Here is a 17,788-nt window from a genome sequence, read left to right on the forward strand (position 1 = left end):
TGTTCGGTTCACCATTACACGTTTATCACCTCGTCTTTCTTTCTTTCCCCTCCCTTTTCCTGCTGTAACACACAAACCACTGCTTAAATGAAACCATGTGTGTTAGTATTTCGTTGTACAGTGCGAGCAGACAGACGACCGTAGATTGAAGTGTGGTTGGACAGTTCTTGACCCCTGTCAAACGGTCACTTTATTTGTGTGGTATTCTGAGTTTGTTAGTTACTGTGGTGGGCATTCATGGAATAGTTTGCACATTTCAAAAATTGTTTTCCAGGGTAGAAGGATTTTTGGGATTTAACTGGGAACTTCCTCATTGAATCTATTCAGATTGCTCACTCACTCTCTGAACCACAGGTTATGATGTCCCACTCCAAATGATCCAAGAACAGTTACTGTGTTTGTTTTCTTCTTGAAGCCAATATATTTAATCATTCATTCACCGTCCTGCTCTTACAAACCTGTATACCTTTCTTTCTTCCATGAATTATGAAAGTACTTCTTTTTTGTCCATATAATGAAAGTGGAAGAAAGCTGTCCAGCTCCAAAATGACAACAAAAAAAATTCTAAAAGTTTTCTTTATGTATTCTAGTTTTCTGAAGCCATTCAGTAAGTTTGTGTGATGAACAATCAGAAATTTAAAGACAAATTCAAAAATGTCACAACTTGATCTTCTGGTGAAACAACAGGTCACATTTATATCTGCCTCCATCCAATCAACAACACCAATGGATGTTGGATGGAAGCAAGACCCCATCCAATATTTTTTCTTTTTGATAATCAGTTTTACTTGTCACAATACAGAAGAAAAGGACATATAATATTAAATCACAAATAAATAAATAAATCACAAACACAAATTGTCCCGTTAGATTACTGACTGGTTTATATGACCTTCAACCATAACACGTTGTTAAAATGCGTTGTTAAAATCCATATTCTCATAAATAGTAATTTATATATTTTTTATATTTATATTTTTTTAATACATGTTGAATTAATATGTGTGTGTGTATACATATATATTTTTAATACAAAAAATTGTGTATTGATATATTGTTAATATTTAGGAAGCTCTTGGGACAAATAGGCTGCAAAAACAAAATCTTATAAGAAACAATCCTTTATAGTAGTTATAAAAAATAACGCAACAGGTTCATGATTAACATCAGATCATTAAAGAGATGCGACAGACTTTAGACACTGTCCCATAATACTTCATTCTCACTCTTTCAAGCCAACCCACAATAACACCCTCATAAAAAGACATATGGTGACGCACATGACTCAAAACAACAGGCACACATGCGCTAAATGAATCCGTGCCTCTCACTTCTCTGTTCTCTCTGCTATTCACACTCGCTCTTGTTTTACAATCTGCATAGTCTGAATGTCATTGATTGGAGGGAGATATGTTGCATGGGATTATTCAAAGAACAGAAACTCGCACACACAGATCCTCCAGCTGTCACAGTGATGGGGAACAGAGTGTTCTTGTTTGCGTCCTGCACAGAGAGTTCGGTGTGTGAGCTAATGTCCTCAAAAAGGAGTCCTCCCATATTCCCCTACTGAACTCAGTGTCTCATGTTCCACTCGGGATGTAAAACCCATCAGAATTCATAGAAAAGATAGAAATAACACGGTGTTTCTTTCACACACTAGACACAGTTAAGATGGATATCTTCCTCTCATGGCTTGTTTAAGAATAAACTGATTTCTAAATGCATGCAACTACTTTTAAAATTTCACAAAATAACCTCTGAGAAATACACCAGCATAATTAAATAAGTTTAAGCATTTGTTTTTCTGTTCTGTAGATTTTTAGGTTCTGTCTCTTCATTTTAATTTGGTTTTAATGTGTTTTGGTGACATCTTACTATTGTGGTCATATAGCAACCTTTGCATGTGCAAGCACTCTTCAAAAGATGTAAACATATGTTTGTATTGCAAAATATTACAGTGTAAATTATGTTAAGATAGTAACAAAACAAAAAAAAACTAAGTTTAAAATGCATACACCACCGTTTAAAAGTTTGGGGTCCGTAAGATTTTTTAAATGTTTTTAAAAGTCCCTTTTGAAACATTATCTAAAGTACCTGTTACACAAAAATACAGTAGAAACAGTCATTTTGTCAAAAATGATTCCAGTTTAAAATAACTGTTGTCTATTTTGATGTGTTGTAAAATGTAATTATTCCTGAGATTGCAAAGAGATTGCATTGTCACATGATCATTCATAAATCAAACTCATATTGAAGATTTTTTTTTATTATTATTATGAATGTTGAAAACAGTTGTGCTGCTAAATATTTTTGTTTAAACTGCACTTTTTCAGTATTCTTTGATAAATAGAAATATAAATCATTTATTTTAAATAGAAAATCTTTTATGACGTTATGGTCTTTACTGTCAAAAAAAAAAAACATACTGACCCCAGACTTTGGAACGGAAATGTATATATATTCAGATATACACTATATTTCAATTTCTCTCTCTTTCTCTGTCCTCAGCATCAGTGAAAGCTTCCTAACAGTAAAAGGTGCTGCCCTTTTCCTTCCACGTGGGAATGGCTCCTCTTCCTCCTCCTGCTCCTCCAGAATCACAGCACAGCGCAGCAAACATGCAGGTCAGGGCATCCGTTAGACAACGTGCAAAATGGGCAATAAATAGAATGTGAATATTAATAGTTAATGAATGATTTGAACTTTTGGAGCAGGGGACCTTCAGCAGCACCTGCAGACAATGTTCACATTACTGCGGCCAGAGGACAACATCCGTCTGGTGAGCACCACACACACACACAGTAACTAGCTCAACCTAGTGAGCTGCCCATGGAGGGCACATTTTTGGGCACAGTTTGGCCAAAATCAGCCCACACTACATTGAATCCTTCACATACAAGAAGAATCCAAAATGTGGAAAATGTAAATCATAGCATAAAAAGTCAAAAGGCTTATCTAAAGTACTGATGCTATGTTTTTTCTAAATGAATTCTCTCTTCCTACAGGCTGTGCGGTTGGAGAGCGCTTTTCCACAGTGCACCCGTTACATGGTGGTGGTCTCCGCTAATGGCAGACAGGACACAGAAGAGAGTGTGGTGCTGGGCATGGACTTCAACCCCTCCGACAGGTTTGCATGTGCTGCTTCTTGTACTGTTAAGTTAAACCAATCAAATATAGTAACAACAAATAATTACATTTTGTGTTCGTTGCAGTTCCTGTTCCATAGGGATGGTGCTTCCTTTGTGGACTGACACACGGATCCACCTGGATGGTGACGGGTATGTGTGACAAATCTGTTAAAAACTGACACATCTATTTCTCCTGCAGGTAGTTCAGAAAGTGTTTCACTCCTCTATTTTCTTCACAGGGGTTTCAGTGTGTCTACAGATAACAAGATACACGTATTCAAGCCTGTATCAGTCCAAGCCATGTGGTGGGTGCCTTTCCCTTTTTTCCTGAGATTCATTAAAGGAGACATATTATGCCCCTTTTTACAATATGTAATATAAATCGCTGGTGTCCCCAGAATGTGTCTGTGAAGTTTCAGCTCAAAATACCCCACAGATCATTTATTATATTATTTTGAAAATGCCTATTTTGAGTGGAAGCAGAAACACGCTGTTTTCCGTGCATGTCTCTTTAAATGCAAATGAGCTGCTGCCCCCTTTTCCAGAATAGAACTGCGCAATTACAGCTCGTACCTGCTAAAAAAAAATTTTTGGTTCTGATTATCATGTTTATCGCACTGAAATCATGCGTTTTAAACAATATTAATTTAAACTTCTGATAAATGGTTTTCTGAGTGCACACGCACAGAAAGCGGCTGTCACAGCATGTGAGTACTAAATTAAGTTCTCATTCACACACAAGTTTACGTTAAAAACACACAAGTTACAAAAACAGTCGGTTATGTCTGTGAAGGTAAACAGCTGGGAAATAAATTGCATGTTTATTTTAGATCTGTGTGGCAACAGCAATATACAGTAAATAAATCAATAAATCCACTGCTCTCTTGTCTCCTCTGAGGCTGGGACTCTAAATAGTGATCTGTGCTCGTCTGTGCAGCCAAAGACAGAACAGTTAGCGTGTTTTGCTCAAACTTTCGCCATGGCATTAGAGCTAGTACACCGTTGTTGCTTGCGAAATCAAAATGATGGCGCCGTGGGTGGAAACTTACAGATTAAGGGGCAGTAATATTATAATAAGATCCCTTTGCAATGTCACTAGACCAGAAAAAGGCTTACCAAAACAAAGTTACTGGGTTAATCTTTTTCAGGTTTTCTTGGTTGGTTGATGCACCGGGGACCTGATTATAGCACTTAAAACCTGGAAAAGTCAGATTTTCATGATATGTCACCTTTTAAATAGTTTTTAAGAAATTAAAGTTTTCCATTTTCTAAATTGAAAATAAAGAGCTTTTTTGAGGTTTCTGATGGACATTTTCACTTGCTGAAATTTTGGTGCGTGAATATTTTGAACACTTTTACTGAAAATTATTATTATTATGTTTTAATCAGATATTTTAAAAAATAGTCATAGTCAAAAGATATTTGCCCTCTATTTTTTGAAAAATTGTATTGTTCCACTAACTTATTTTTTATTATTTATGTTTTGTTACGTATTTGATTTTCATTAAAATAAACTGTATGCATTTATGGTTAAAAAAAAATATATAGATTTAGGGTTCGTACGGTCATGAAAAACCTGGAAAAGTCATGGAATTTTAAAACAGCAATTTCCAGGCCTGGAAAAGTTTTGGAAAAATAAATAAACCCAGAAAGTTTTGGAAAAGTCATGGAAATCTATTTCACAAAACTTTGTATAATAGAATTGTGTTTAATCAGGTTCTGAATATCGGTGCGGGATGGCGCATATTAAGCCTATATCGCATAGTTTTACTCATTCCCGCAGCTTTTGACTTTAAAATGATGGCTATTCACACATTTATTCAATAGTCTATAGCATACAGGTTTGATGAGTAAATAAATCCACACAGACTGATCAAATCAGTCATTTGAAAACAGCATGAGTGATTCAACTGTACTGCGTCTTCTCTCTTTGATTTTCTCTTCAAACGGCTTCACATAGGCGCATCTTGTCTGTGCTACAAGAGCCGCTGCACGCTGCGATAAAAGACAGAATTGTCACTTGCCTAATCGGGTCATTGTTGCATCGTCACAAAATTGTATTATTTATTTGCAAGTCTTTTTAAGCCATTCGGTACTCGCCCACTCCAGAGGTGGTGCGCAGTCTCATCCAAAGCGTGCGTGCGTATATAAAGCCTTGTGAGTACCAAATTGAGTTTGCTACCAAACAAGCTCAGTAGAACCCTGCACGGGCCTCAAACATATGCCCTAGTCCGGCCCTTGCCCGACAGATTATCAGAATTACCGGCCGTTAATTTGTAAATATGTTTGGAACATTTTTTTGTTTGTTAAATTCAAGTTTTTGTTTTTTAAAGTAACGACTAAGCGGCCAGTGGCAGACAGTGAGTTAATCATAGCCTATGTTTGATCAATTTAGCCTTCTCAAATCATCACCACTTGACTAAAATAAAATCTATAGACCTATATAAAATACTTAAAAAAGCATATCACAATGTTAGTTTAAATGGTTAACTAACTAAATGTGTGCTAGGCGCGTATCCAATCGTTTGTGCAGAGAAGCTAAAGCGCACTTTGCAGGACATGGAGTCGCCAGCGCGATCACTTGCATTTTTTTCTTATAACAGTAGAAACAACTGTCATTTTTGCTCATAAAGGTAAGAGTAATACATCATTCGGGACTGTTAAGAGTCTACTTTTGTTTGTGTGCACTCTCAATATCAGCATACGTTGTGCTTTTTCAGAAAACAAACACGATGCGCCTTTCTGCCGTCTCGGTCAGCAGGAGCGCTTCACAAAAATTAACCGAAACTCAGCAAATATTCTATTTCCCGTGACACATTCATCATGGTAATTACTTGCTGGGGTTTTGCGGCAAGCTTTGCATGCGCCTTAACGTGGAACTCTTCCGGCACTCGCTGCTGCTGCTGCTGGACACTAAACACCGTCCGAGCCGCTCTTGACAGTCGCGGTAGCACGGTCTCCTGTTGTTTCCACCAGCGTGGCAAATCTTTTTCATCACCATAATAATTGATGGATACCTAAAATATAAAAATAAGGAGGAAGTAAGCCCGATCGGGCTCGGCCTGAGCAGCAAAAAATTCAGCTTTGCCATCACAGGAATAAATTACATTTTAAAATGTATTAAAATAGAAAAGAGTTATTTTAAATAAAAATAATATTTCACATTTTTAGAGTTTTAACTGTATTTTGTAATTTATGTACTTTTGGAAAAACATAAAAAAATATTTCCAACCCAAAACTTTTAAACAGAGACAATGACCCTAAGCACACAGCTAAAATAACGAAGGAGTGGCTTCACAACAACTCTGTGACTGTTCTTGAATGGCCCAGCCAGAGCCCTGACTTAAACCCAATTGAGCATCTCTGGAGAGACCTAAAAATGGCTGTCCACCAACGTTTACCATCCAACCTGACAGAACTGGAGAGGATCTGCAAGGAGGAATGGCAGAGTATCCCCAAATCCAGGTGTGAAAAACTTGTTGCATCTTTCCCAAAAAGTCTCATGGCTGTATTAGATCAAAAGGGTGCTTCTACTAAATACTGAGCAAAGGGTCTGAATACTTAGGACCATGTGATATTTCAGTTTTTCTTTTTTAATAAATCTGCAAAAATGTCAACAATTCTGTGTTTTTCTGTCAACATGGGGTGCTGTGTGTACATTAATGAGGAAAAAAAAATTTACTTAAATGATTTTAGCAAATGGCTGCAATATAACAAAGAGTGAAAAATTTAAGGGGGTCTGAATACTTTCCGTACCCACTGTATGTTTATTGCAGCGTGCACAAGCAAGAAAAATCCTGTCTTCATGATATGGACAATTTAAAATGAACAAAACTGCCAGTGAGTTCTTGATAGTTATTTATACCACAGCTGACATTTCTGTCATTTTACAGTCTTATACCTCAAGCTGTCATGTATATACTGTAAATAATGTGTTACTATGGTCAATATTCACTTAGCTGATAAGAGCAGAGGGTGTGAAATCAGACAAATGTGCTGTGAGTGACTCTGTGCTCACTTGCAGGACTATGTTATAATTCATTAGTAGTTTGCATCGAAAACAGCATTTTTTTTCACCAAAATGTTAATAGTGCACAGAAGAAAAAAATACAGAAAACTAATTTAATGCAACACAATCAGTTATTCTACTTAGATTACTTTTAATAATTAAAATCAGTTTTTCGTAATATCAAATAATTTATCAGCAACCAAAATATATTGTGAACCTCTAGTTATTTTATACCTTGCTATTTTCAGTAGTTAAGATTTGTTTACCCAACCTTTCCTTTTCTCCATACTAGCAAACAGAGACACAATAAATTGTGGCGTTCCCACTCGGATAGTGATCTGTCAGAGCACCATGAGCCACTCTGTAAAGCCACTGCTGCACAGTCTCTCGGACGCTCCAATTCCCGCAACCAGACCTTCAGCCAGACGTCACCCTCATTGCAGGATTTCCTGCAAACTCTCACACCCACCTCAGCCAGTGCTACTGAAGCTAAGGAGCGGACCAAGTCTAAAACGACATCCTGGCCAGATACCCACATTTACAATGGCCTGGGGAACCCAGATGACAACCTCCATGAACCCACAGAGATGCCTTCCCTCCCCAGACCCAGGGCTGCCACTGTGGTCCCAGAAGCCAGATCCGATGTCACCTCCATGACTATTGCAGAGACTGTTCCATTGGGTCGTCCTCATTCACCCGCCGCTGTACATAACCCACCCTCATCCCCTAGGCTTCTCTCAGATGCAAAGGCCAAGCAAGGTCTGTCTGAGCAGCCTGAGGTGTCTGATCTTGTGCCTTTGGAGAAGTCTAGTCCAAAGGTGCTCTCATCTGTGAGTGTTAGGAGTAGGACTCCTGAGCCATGCATGCAGACCCCGGACTCTTCAGGGCTGCAGGATCTCAGCCAGCAAGTGCCTGACACGGGGACGGACTGTGCGGGGCTAAGTTACAGCAGTGATGAAGACCACCACCCCAGTGCCACATTACACAGAGCTGGGCTCTCGACCACCCCTCCCTTGACTCTAAGCACAGACCGCATTGACTTCTTCAGTGCCAGAGAGAAGTTCCAGGGCCTTTCTCAAGAGGGTCAGATCCGTGGGACTTCTGAGCAGGCGGTGCAGCAGACACCTCGGGACAAAAGCCCAAGTATAGAGACAAAGCGGCTACTTTCTGACAACCCTGTCAAAGAGGAGGAACAGAAAAAGGTAAGGTGGTATTGAAAAATTGTGGGAATGTGTAGTTTTGGAAACTTCCCTAATAGGGATTGATAGTTTCATCATTTATTCACTCTCATGTCATTCCAAGCCTGTGCAACTTTCTTCTGTGGAACACAAATGAAAGATACTTGAATAATAAAGATATTTAAATAATGCAGGTTTGAAACAACACAAGAGTGAGTAAATCATGACAGCATTTTGGGTGAAATGTCCATTTAACCCAACAATGCTATAATTGTGTCTAATTTCTTAAAAGGATAGTTCACTCAAAATGCACAAATTAACAAAGGAGTTTATTTACTTTTATGTTAATTCTCAATTAAATAAGTTAAACCTCTATGAATGACTATAAATTCTTATTTAGACAGTAGGACAAAGCTTTGAATGCATCTGTCTTGATATTATGTTATCATCCTGCAGCAAGGGAATAATGTTCCTGAGAGTAAGTGCCAAACTTTATTAAAATCAGGTTCCGTTCCCATACTGTGTCTCACCACAATCATGTTTGAATGAAGTCATGTCCCACACTGCCACCCACTGTTGATGAGAAACGTTGCATGGAATCCTGCATCTGTCATGGTGTTGATCAGTCTGTTGCAGTTGCATTCAGTTTTCATGCACAATTAGAGTAAAAGGTGAAGTGTGTAATTTTTTGATGGTAAAAAACTTACCATTTCAGTTTAATGTCCCTGTTTAAACTAAAAGTATACCAGTCATATATTAACACTAGTTATAAAAAGAAAAACTGAAATATCACATGGTCCTAAGTATTCAGACCCTTTGCTCAGTATTTAGTAGAAGCACCCTTTTGATCTAATACAGCCATGAGTCTTTTTGGGAAAGATGCAACAAGTTTTTCACACCTGGATTTGGGGATCCTCTGCCAAGGCAGCAGATGTCTTGTGTTCATTTCTGGGAGGCCAGTCATTTGACATGCTTTGGCTCCTGCATTTCAAAATGACCAGATAAACATGTTTTCTTTTATTCTCTAAGTGAACTATTCAGTCACACGACTCGTTGACGCTTTTTTTTTTATACGCATCTAGCAATTTATTCCACCACCCAGAGTACCATAGCAATTACATAGTAACTTATTGGCAACTACCAAACACCTTAGTATCAAGGCTGTGAGGTGAAGCACCACTCACATTTGTGCAATTCCACTTTTTGCTGCTAGAGGCATAGAAATTGTACACTTCACCTTTAAAACACAAAATAATGAAGGTACATATTCAATACAAATAACCACGCTATGTCCGTTTTTCTGCTACAGGAGAGCTGCAGTGTCTCAGTCCATAACACAGTTTCAGAAAAGGAGTCCATACGGCACAGTGTAACCCCTCCCCCCCCTCCTATCAGCCAACCTGTTTCCAGTAGCAGCAGTGAAGAAGAGGAGTTCACACAAGCCACATCAGCGGAAGCTGAAAAGGAGAAGGTGGAGCATGGGAAGGACCAGCAAAGCGACTGGCCAAAGGGCACCGTGCGCCGAGCCACCAGGGAGCTTGAGCAGAAGATCAAGCAGGAGGTCTCCTCAGCGACACTGGTGTCCTCGGCCCCCGCGTGTCCCTCGCGACGCTCCCCCGTCAACACCAGCAGCAGAGAGAAAACTGAGGAGACCTCATCCCACACACACCTCACACCTGATCCAAGCACTGTGTCAACACGCCATCACCAGCCTCAGAACAACACGGATAAGGTGGAGAAAGATGAGAGTCTTTCGGCTGATGAGGACAGAACGGGAAGAGAGAGCGAGAGACGACTCCGGGAGGGAGAGCGCATGAACACCGGCCTCACGCACTCAAGACAAAGCCATTCCATTTCATCTAGCTCCTCTCTGGCCATGGTTCTACAGCTGGAGGGAATCACCGAGCAGGAGAGTTACACAGACTCCCACTGTCCGCCAGGACGCTGTCCAAAATACATGAGGGAAACCTGGGAGACCCTGAAAGAGCTCGGGGCGTTCCTCTGGCAGGTGAGTGGCTGCTCGGACAGGCGGCTCAGCCAACCGTGGTCCAGAAGGGAGCATAGAAAGGGCCGGGCTGCGCGAGAGAGGACCAAAGAGGTGGAGGCTCGGATCCGGCAGGCTGGCCTGACCCCACCCTCAATGATGAAGCGCTCAGCCTCGTTGGCCAAACTGGGGTCTTTGGAGCTCTCGCCTGTTGACCTGAGCGAGCTTGACTTAAGTCCTGTCTTACTCTCTGCTCCCACCAGTAAGCCACGTTCCCACTTGTTTAGTGATGATACCTCAAAAAAGAAACGCGTTTTGCCCCATTGCACTCCTGCTCTCCCTTCCTTTTCTGCCTCTCTTGTTTCTTCCACTGGATCTCATATGCTCGGACACGCAGAGAATGATGATGAGACTGAAGAGGCAGAATATAGTGACTGTGATGTCGTGCCCATGCCACTGCCACTCTCCCCACCCTCCAATCAGTGTTGGAGGCCGGATAATGCACAGGAGGCAGCAGGTTACGCCCCGTTGCCTCCTCCTGCCTTCATACCTGTGGCAACACGCCAACAATATGGGAGGACACATCCCCTGCGGAGGCTGAAGAAACGGACCATTAACCCTTACCACACTATGTGACTTTTATTCTGTATGTGTGAGTGTACGTGCGTTTGTGCCTGCCAGTGTGAGTTTGTGATTAAAGAGAGAGTTCACCCAAAAATGAAAATTCTGTCATTTACTCACCCTCTTGGTTATCCAGACCTGTATGACTTCTTCTGTTGTGGAACACAGAAGAAGATATTTTGAAAAATTTCTTTTTTTCCCCCTTAAAATTAAAGTCAGTGGGGTCAGATTTTGGACCCCATTGACTTTCATTGTACGGACAAAAACATTCTTCAAAATGTATTTTGTTTTTCCACAGAATACACAAAGTCATACGGGTTTTGGTTGACATGAGGGTGGGTAAATGATGACAGAATTATCATTTTTGGGTGAACTATCCGTTTAAATTGCCACGCATACCTCAGTGGGCCTTATCCAACTGGAAATCAAACAATGTGGATATTTTAGAGCACAATGTGATTTGAATGTTTTTGGTGGGGTTCATGGCCCATAGAATAGGAATCATGTAATCCTGACCCATCATTTGAGTAGAAAACAATTGCTGCTCTTAACGTACAATGAAATGTTATGACTGATATACTTTTTGCACAGTGTCTTATCAGGTCATTCTTTGCATACTATGGTAATACATTACCATTTCATCCTTTATGTTGTCAGTCTATTAACGAAAACACAATGTTCTCTACTGAATTGGATTCTGGAGGTGTGTGTGTGTGAGTGTGTGAGAGAGAGAGAGAGTGTGTGTGTGTGAGAGAGAGTGTGTTAAGGGTTGAAGGAGAGTCATAGATGAGTATGTTTAAATGCATTCAGAAATGAGTGACATGTAATTGTGAGTGTAAAATTATTACAGATGTGAGATTATTATGTGTGTGCATGTTGGTTTTAATGAGAATGGGATCAGTTCTGTGGTATTTGTAGAATGTAGAGGCTTCAGTCTGTGTATGTATATTTTTGTGGATGTGTATGATATGTATACTTTACCATGGGTGTGTGCATTTTCTGTCTGTTTCTGACTTCGGTGCAGTTTCTTCCTTCAGAATTTTCTGTTTTGTCAAAGATGACAAAAAAGAGACGAGGTGGAATTTAATATGCAGTTTTTATTATTGTTTTAAGTTGTTTTTTTAAACTGTGGTTTGTACTCTGGAAGCATGTTCGCAAGAGTATGTATTTAGAGTTGTTGTAAGGGTGTTTGTTGTACAGTGCAAAAAAGAAAGAAAACTGAAATACGTCTTTCTGTTTGTCGTAAGACTTGGGGAAAAAATATTTTTATTGTGCTTAAACTGTGACATTAAAGAACATTTCAAATTGACAAAAATACTTTTTGGGGTGTATTTAATTTTTTTTACCAGGTTCCCACAGTCATAAAAAAACATGAACAATTTTGAAAAAAGTTTTATTTTATTTTTCTTCAAAAGTTATATATTTTTTTTTAAAGCTGTATATTTCTAGTTATTCTCATCTCTAAAATCTTAAATATTTGGTCAGGTAGAAATTGCTCTTTGTGGGTCCAGTCCGTAAGAGAGGGAACCCTGTATTACTCTGAATGTATTACTTGTTCTTACTGTTCAGGACACAGTTAATGTTTAATTGGTGCTTGCTACACTTTAAAAGCTGAAAATATCAGTCATAATAGACCAAATATAGTCAGGATTATTTAGTGATAGATAATATTTAGGGCCCGAGCACCGATGGTGTGAGGACTCTATTGGAATTGCTCCGTTTCTTCTTCTCCAAAGTGAATCACATTTTTGAAGGCCTAAACATGCTCCAAAACTCATGAAACTTTGCACACGCGTCAGAACTGGCGAAAATGTACATCTTATATGGGATTCAGAAGTGGGTGTGGCAAAATGGCTCGATAGCGCCACCTGTACACATTCAACGGAGTGCGCCTCGAGCTAAGTTTTACGTACATGTACGAAAATCGGTACACACATGTAACACACCATTACCTACAAAAAAAGTATCTTGGTACAAAATCCAAAACCCAACAGGAAGTCAATTGTTTTGAATTTCCTGTACGATGTTTGTGCAGTTTTTGCCATTTCCAGGCCTCATACTTTGACAAACTCCTCCTACAGTTTTAATTGGATCATCTTCAAATTTGGTGAGGGTTATCTTAAGGCCTTTGTAACGTTAAATTGCGAAGATCTTGAGTTTTCGTCAAAGAGCGTGTCCCTGGCGGCCTGACAAAGTTTGATGTTTCGCCATGAAACAGGAAGTCGCTGTAACTCAGGCAAACAATGTCCGATCTGCCCTGCCCCAAACTTCACACGTTTGATAGGAGTTCTGTCCTGAACACATGTCCATGCCCAAATTCAGTTATAGTCATAGCGCCACCTCCTGGCAACAGGAAGTGTCGGTTAACACTGTTATGGACTTCTAGGAACATATTTAAAAGCGTCAACAAGTGTTAAATAGGCTGGCAACATGCTAGAAACATACTAAAACATGCTAGCAACACTTAGCTAAGTGCTAAAGCATGCTATTAATGCAGTGAAACGGGAAGTTGCTGTAGCTCAGGCATGCAGTGTCCAATCTGCCCCAAATTTAACAAGTTTTATAAGAGTCCTGTCCTGAACACATCTACATGCCCGTATTCGGTTATAGTTATAGCAGCGCCACCTACTGGCAACAGGAAGTGTCATGTTTAACACTGTGATGCACTATTAACAACACAGTAAAATATGTCATTGTGTGCTAAACATGCTAGAAATACGCTCAAACATGATAGCAACACTACACTAAGTGCTAAAGCATGCTATTAATGCAGTGAAACGGGAAGTTGCTGTAGCTCAGGCATGCAGTGTCCAATCTGCCCCAAATTTAACAAGTTTTATAAGAGTCCTGTCCTGAACACATCTACATGCCCGTATTCGGTTATAGTTATAGCAGCGCCACCTACTGGCAACAGGAAGTGTCATGTTTAACACTGTGATGCACTATTAACAACACAGTAAAATATGTCATTGTGTGCTAAACATGCTAGAAATAAGCTCAAACATGATAGCAACACTACACTAAGTGCTAAAGCATGCTATTAATGCCATGAAACAGGAAGTTGTTGTAACTCATGCATACAATGCCCAATCTGCCCCAAACTGCACACGTTTTATAAGAGTCCTGATCTGAACACATCTAAAGGCCAATATTCAGTTATAATTATAGCGCCACCTGCTGGCAACAGGAAATTACTTTTTCACACTAATTTAAACATGCAATGGCCGTTTCTCAATACCAAGAACGCAAAGTTCGACTTGCGTCCTTGGTAGTTCGGACTTTGCAAGTTCGACTCGGGAGTGCGAACTCCCGGGGACGGAAGGACGCAAGTCCGGTAATTCTGCAAATGGAACAGCAGCGTACTTGATAACGTCAGTCAGCTCGCCTTACTCTGGTTATCTACACTGTATGTATTTACAATACGACGAAATATGATATCAAACACCACTGTCAGGTGTGGATTAACGGACAGGCTTGGCTAGGCTGCAGCCTTGGGGCCCCACGTGTGCAGGGGCCTCGGATTGGCCGAACTATTTTTTTTATTATTTAAAATTTTCTTCAGCGCAAACAAAAAAGACCCTCATTGGCCCATAAGAAACATCAAAGGAGGATTCGTTGCAAAGCGTCTGACTAAATTAATGTCTTGTATTGTAGAATGCACGCTCAGCACCGCCGAGAGTTCGCGCGATCGTTAAATAAACCGAAAGTAAAACGCGCACGTGCATTCAAAAGCGATTTTAATGCCCCGCCGCGTTTTGAGAGCGACTCCCTGATGCGCGCAAATTAGGCTGCGTAACATATCTAGGCTGTTATTAGTATGTAGGCTAGGTTTTGTAGTTGTCTAGATATCATGCTTGAAAAAAATTGGTCTCTGTTTGCACTTTGAATATAGAGAGAGCACTTAATACGACTAAGAAAGAACTGTGTTTTGTTATTTATACTGTTTTTATTTCTATGTTCAATTTGTGAAAAGGAGTTCAAGTTGGAGGTCAAACGTTCTAGAAGCTCATAATTCATGTACAGTTCTAAGGTCTGAAGAGACTCACATGAAATCATACAGGAGAGATGCCACCCAGAGAGCAAAATGACTCCGGAGCGGATCCGTCCCGGAGTCACCACAAGTTCCGGAACGGATCCGCAAAACGGGTCCCTTATCGGAGTCCACTTGCACAGCGCAAGTTTGTAGTCCGTCCAGCAGGGCTGCCGTTTAGCCAGTAGTGGACGACTGGATTAACAGTGACTATAAGCAGGATAAAACTGCATTGTGGTCCTAGCAGCTCCTGGCCTGCCACGTTCATTGCTGGCCATAGGGGTCTGTGCAAAGGACTTGTCTGTTTCTCGTGGTCTTTGCTGAGGATCTGTGCTGATGTATGTCAATTCGTGATGTTCACTTGTCGTGGCCTTCACTGACATTCAGGGCTGTGTTGTGGTCGTCTCAGGGTGCAGGTCCATCATCTGATCTGGATACGGACCGGATCCGGCTGACTATGATAACCTTAGGACAAGAGTGCGACAAAAACATTGAAATAAGTAACAAGTATCAGTGTTGACTTTTTCTCACCGCACCTGTAATCACACAAGCACATTTTCATACAAAATTTCATGACATCTCATAGCAAAGATTACTGTTATATGTAGGATGTAAAAGTAGGTTATTACACGTTAAAAGCTGAAGTGTGTATCATTGTCAGTATTTGACAAACTAGTTGGCTAAATCAAATTTAAAACTCTATCTTACTTTTAAAGATGAAGTAGAATATCGAAGGATGATGTAGAATCAAAAACCAGACTGGAGCACTTGAATGAGCTGTGAAGCTGCAACAGAACACACACACACACACACACACAGTATGTTTTAATTTCATATAAATGATCTGAAACAACATTACAAGAGGTGGGGAATATATTTGTCAAAATATAAACAAAAATAGACTTGAGCTAATATTCTAGAACCAAAATTAAATGAAAAATATAGCATAATATCACCTGCAGTCAGGCACGTGCACAGGTAGGGCTCAACCTGTGCAGAGCACATGCCCTTACACTCCGAAGTGCCCTTTTTTGGTGATGGCGTTTTTCTTCTTCTTCAATAAATCAATGATATTGGTCACCTTTTACATCTGTCTGTCTGCTTTACAAATATTTAGCTAGTGAAAGGTATTAAAAAGAGCTTGTGACTGAATCTAGTTGGATCCGCTCAAACTGTCAGTAAAACCTCATAACTCCACACCCTCTGTCTTGACTGAATGAACTGAAGTTCCACAGCAGCTGAACTAGGTCTGCAAGGGTAAATAAAGATCTTGATGTTTGAATGAGTACAGCGTTTTCTTTACGCAAGAAACACTGTCTATAAAGGCTCATAATTGATGTATTTGAAACTGAGCGCCGCGCCCATATAGCTACAACAAACACCTTAATGGCGGACACAATGCACATTTGCACACATTCACTGGTCAAAAACCCCGTAACTGCATTTGAGTTTGACACAAAGCGACTGAGTGATCCTCGTCACTCAGGTAAAATATATTTCTAAGAAATGTATGATTGCTGATACACTTAATTTATTAACATTTAATCATATAATATGGTCACATGGCTAATTCATGTTTACGCTGTTAATATGCATGTATTCTAGCTAGCTAATTTTTTTTATCTAGTATTCTATACTCTCTGCTCGTCTTCAAATGTATTAATGTGGTAAAACATGGTTTTATTACAGTAATGTTGTAGTAACCAAAAAAACTTTACAGAATCAAATCACTGTGAAATCTTTATATTTTATCATGCATAATGTAATACATTATATATATTACATAGCTAAAAAAACTTTTTTCTTCAAACATAATTTTATTGAACTTTATGTGTGCAAAGCAGAGAAATATAGAATTGTGTATATATTGTATATATATATATATATCTTCAAAATATTGGATAAGAAAAAATTAGTAGTACAAAAATAAAAACGCCAATATTACAAAATATAACATTAAAAAGTGTATAAATCACTCGTTTTTCTAAAGAGTTTGCTAAACCAACCATTAGGCCACGACTGGGAAAGTCGTGGCCTAATGGTTAGCGAGTTGGACTCATAACCCGAAGGTTGCGGGTTCAAGTCTTGTACCGGCAGGGATTGTAGGGGGGGGGAGTGAATGTACAGTGCTCTCTCCCACCTTCAATACCACGACTGAGGTGCCCTTCAGCAAGGCACCGAACCCCTAACTGCTCCCCGGGCGCCGCAGCAAAACCGCCTCTTGTGTTCATGTGCGGTCTACGTTCGCGAATCAGTCTGAATGAACAATATAATGGCATTAATGGGAAAACTCATTTAAACAAGTAAACAACTCACACACTTAGATGTAACTACTTTATTACGTCAAAATAAGACTTGAAATGGTCTGAAAACATGATCTGTGGGAGTTTTTAGTGAGTAAATCAGCTTGTTGAAATTTAAAGTAAATTTCTGTGTCTGTGACCAATATTTACTGAGCTTTGATGACTGATGAACCGAATAATTCAAAAATAGTTAAAAGTTAACTATTAAAAAGAATAGCTGAACATAAGTTCACAAATAAAATATTTTGTTTAAATTGTTACTGCCTTGAGTTATTATTTTGGAATAAATGTAAAATGCTTAAAAACTTGATGAGATTCATACTTGGCTTTAATAAACAGAATATTGATTACATTGTTAATGTAAAAATATAAAATAGAATTGTATTTGTTGTTGTTGTTGTTTTCTGGTAGTGTGAGTAATGTTTATTTAACCAGGAACATGTGACTGAGACAGGAATTTACATTTGATTTAAAAAAAAAAGGACGTTGCCTCCTCATTTCAGAACACCACCTGTATGTATGTATGTATATGTGT

At 39.4% G+C, this 17,788-nt stretch overlaps 1 protein-coding gene and 1 long non-coding RNA gene across 2 annotated transcripts in view; one reads left to right on the forward strand and one right to left on the reverse strand.

Annotated features, from left to right (window-relative positions):
• LOC107590106 (protein phosphatase Slingshot homolog 2-like) overlaps nt 1–11,059 on the forward strand; it is a 30,193-nt gene extending 19,134 nt beyond the window's left edge. Inside the window, exons 3-9 of the mRNA XM_016278717.1 lie at nt 2,509–2,624; nt 2,715–2,779; nt 3,006–3,127; nt 3,213–3,278; nt 3,368–3,437; nt 7,389–8,339; nt 9,625–11,059. Of these exons, the coding sequence (XP_016134203.1) occupies nt 2,509–2,624; nt 2,715–2,779; nt 3,006–3,127; nt 3,213–3,278; nt 3,368–3,437; nt 7,389–8,339; nt 9,625–10,935 (2,701 nt within the window). The 3' untranslated portion in view covers nt 10,936–11,059. The remainder of the gene's footprint in view (nt 1–2,508; nt 2,625–2,714; nt 2,780–3,005; nt 3,128–3,212; nt 3,279–3,367; nt 3,438–7,388; nt 8,340–9,624) is intronic.
• A 4,248-nt stretch (nt 11,060–15,307) lies between these two features.
• The window catches only part of LOC107590128 (uncharacterized), a 2,949-nt gene continuing 468 nt past the window's right edge, over nt 15,308–17,788 (reverse strand). Inside the window, exons 2-3 of the long non-coding RNA XR_001609747.1 lie at nt 15,659–15,735; nt 15,308–15,415 (exon numbers count right to left, since the gene is read on the reverse strand). This is a non-coding gene — a long non-coding RNA (uncharacterized lncRNA). The remainder of the gene's footprint in view (nt 15,416–15,658; nt 15,736–17,788) is intronic.

The sequence above is a fragment of the Sinocyclocheilus grahami genome, unplaced genomic scaffold, assembly GCF_001515645.1.
Source record: "Sinocyclocheilus grahami isolate Dianchi unplaced genomic scaffold, SAMN03320097.WGS_v1.1 scaffold124.1, whole genome shotgun sequence".
NCBI classification, from domain to species: domain Eukaryota; kingdom Metazoa; phylum Chordata; class Actinopteri; order Cypriniformes; family Cyprinidae; genus Sinocyclocheilus; species Sinocyclocheilus grahami.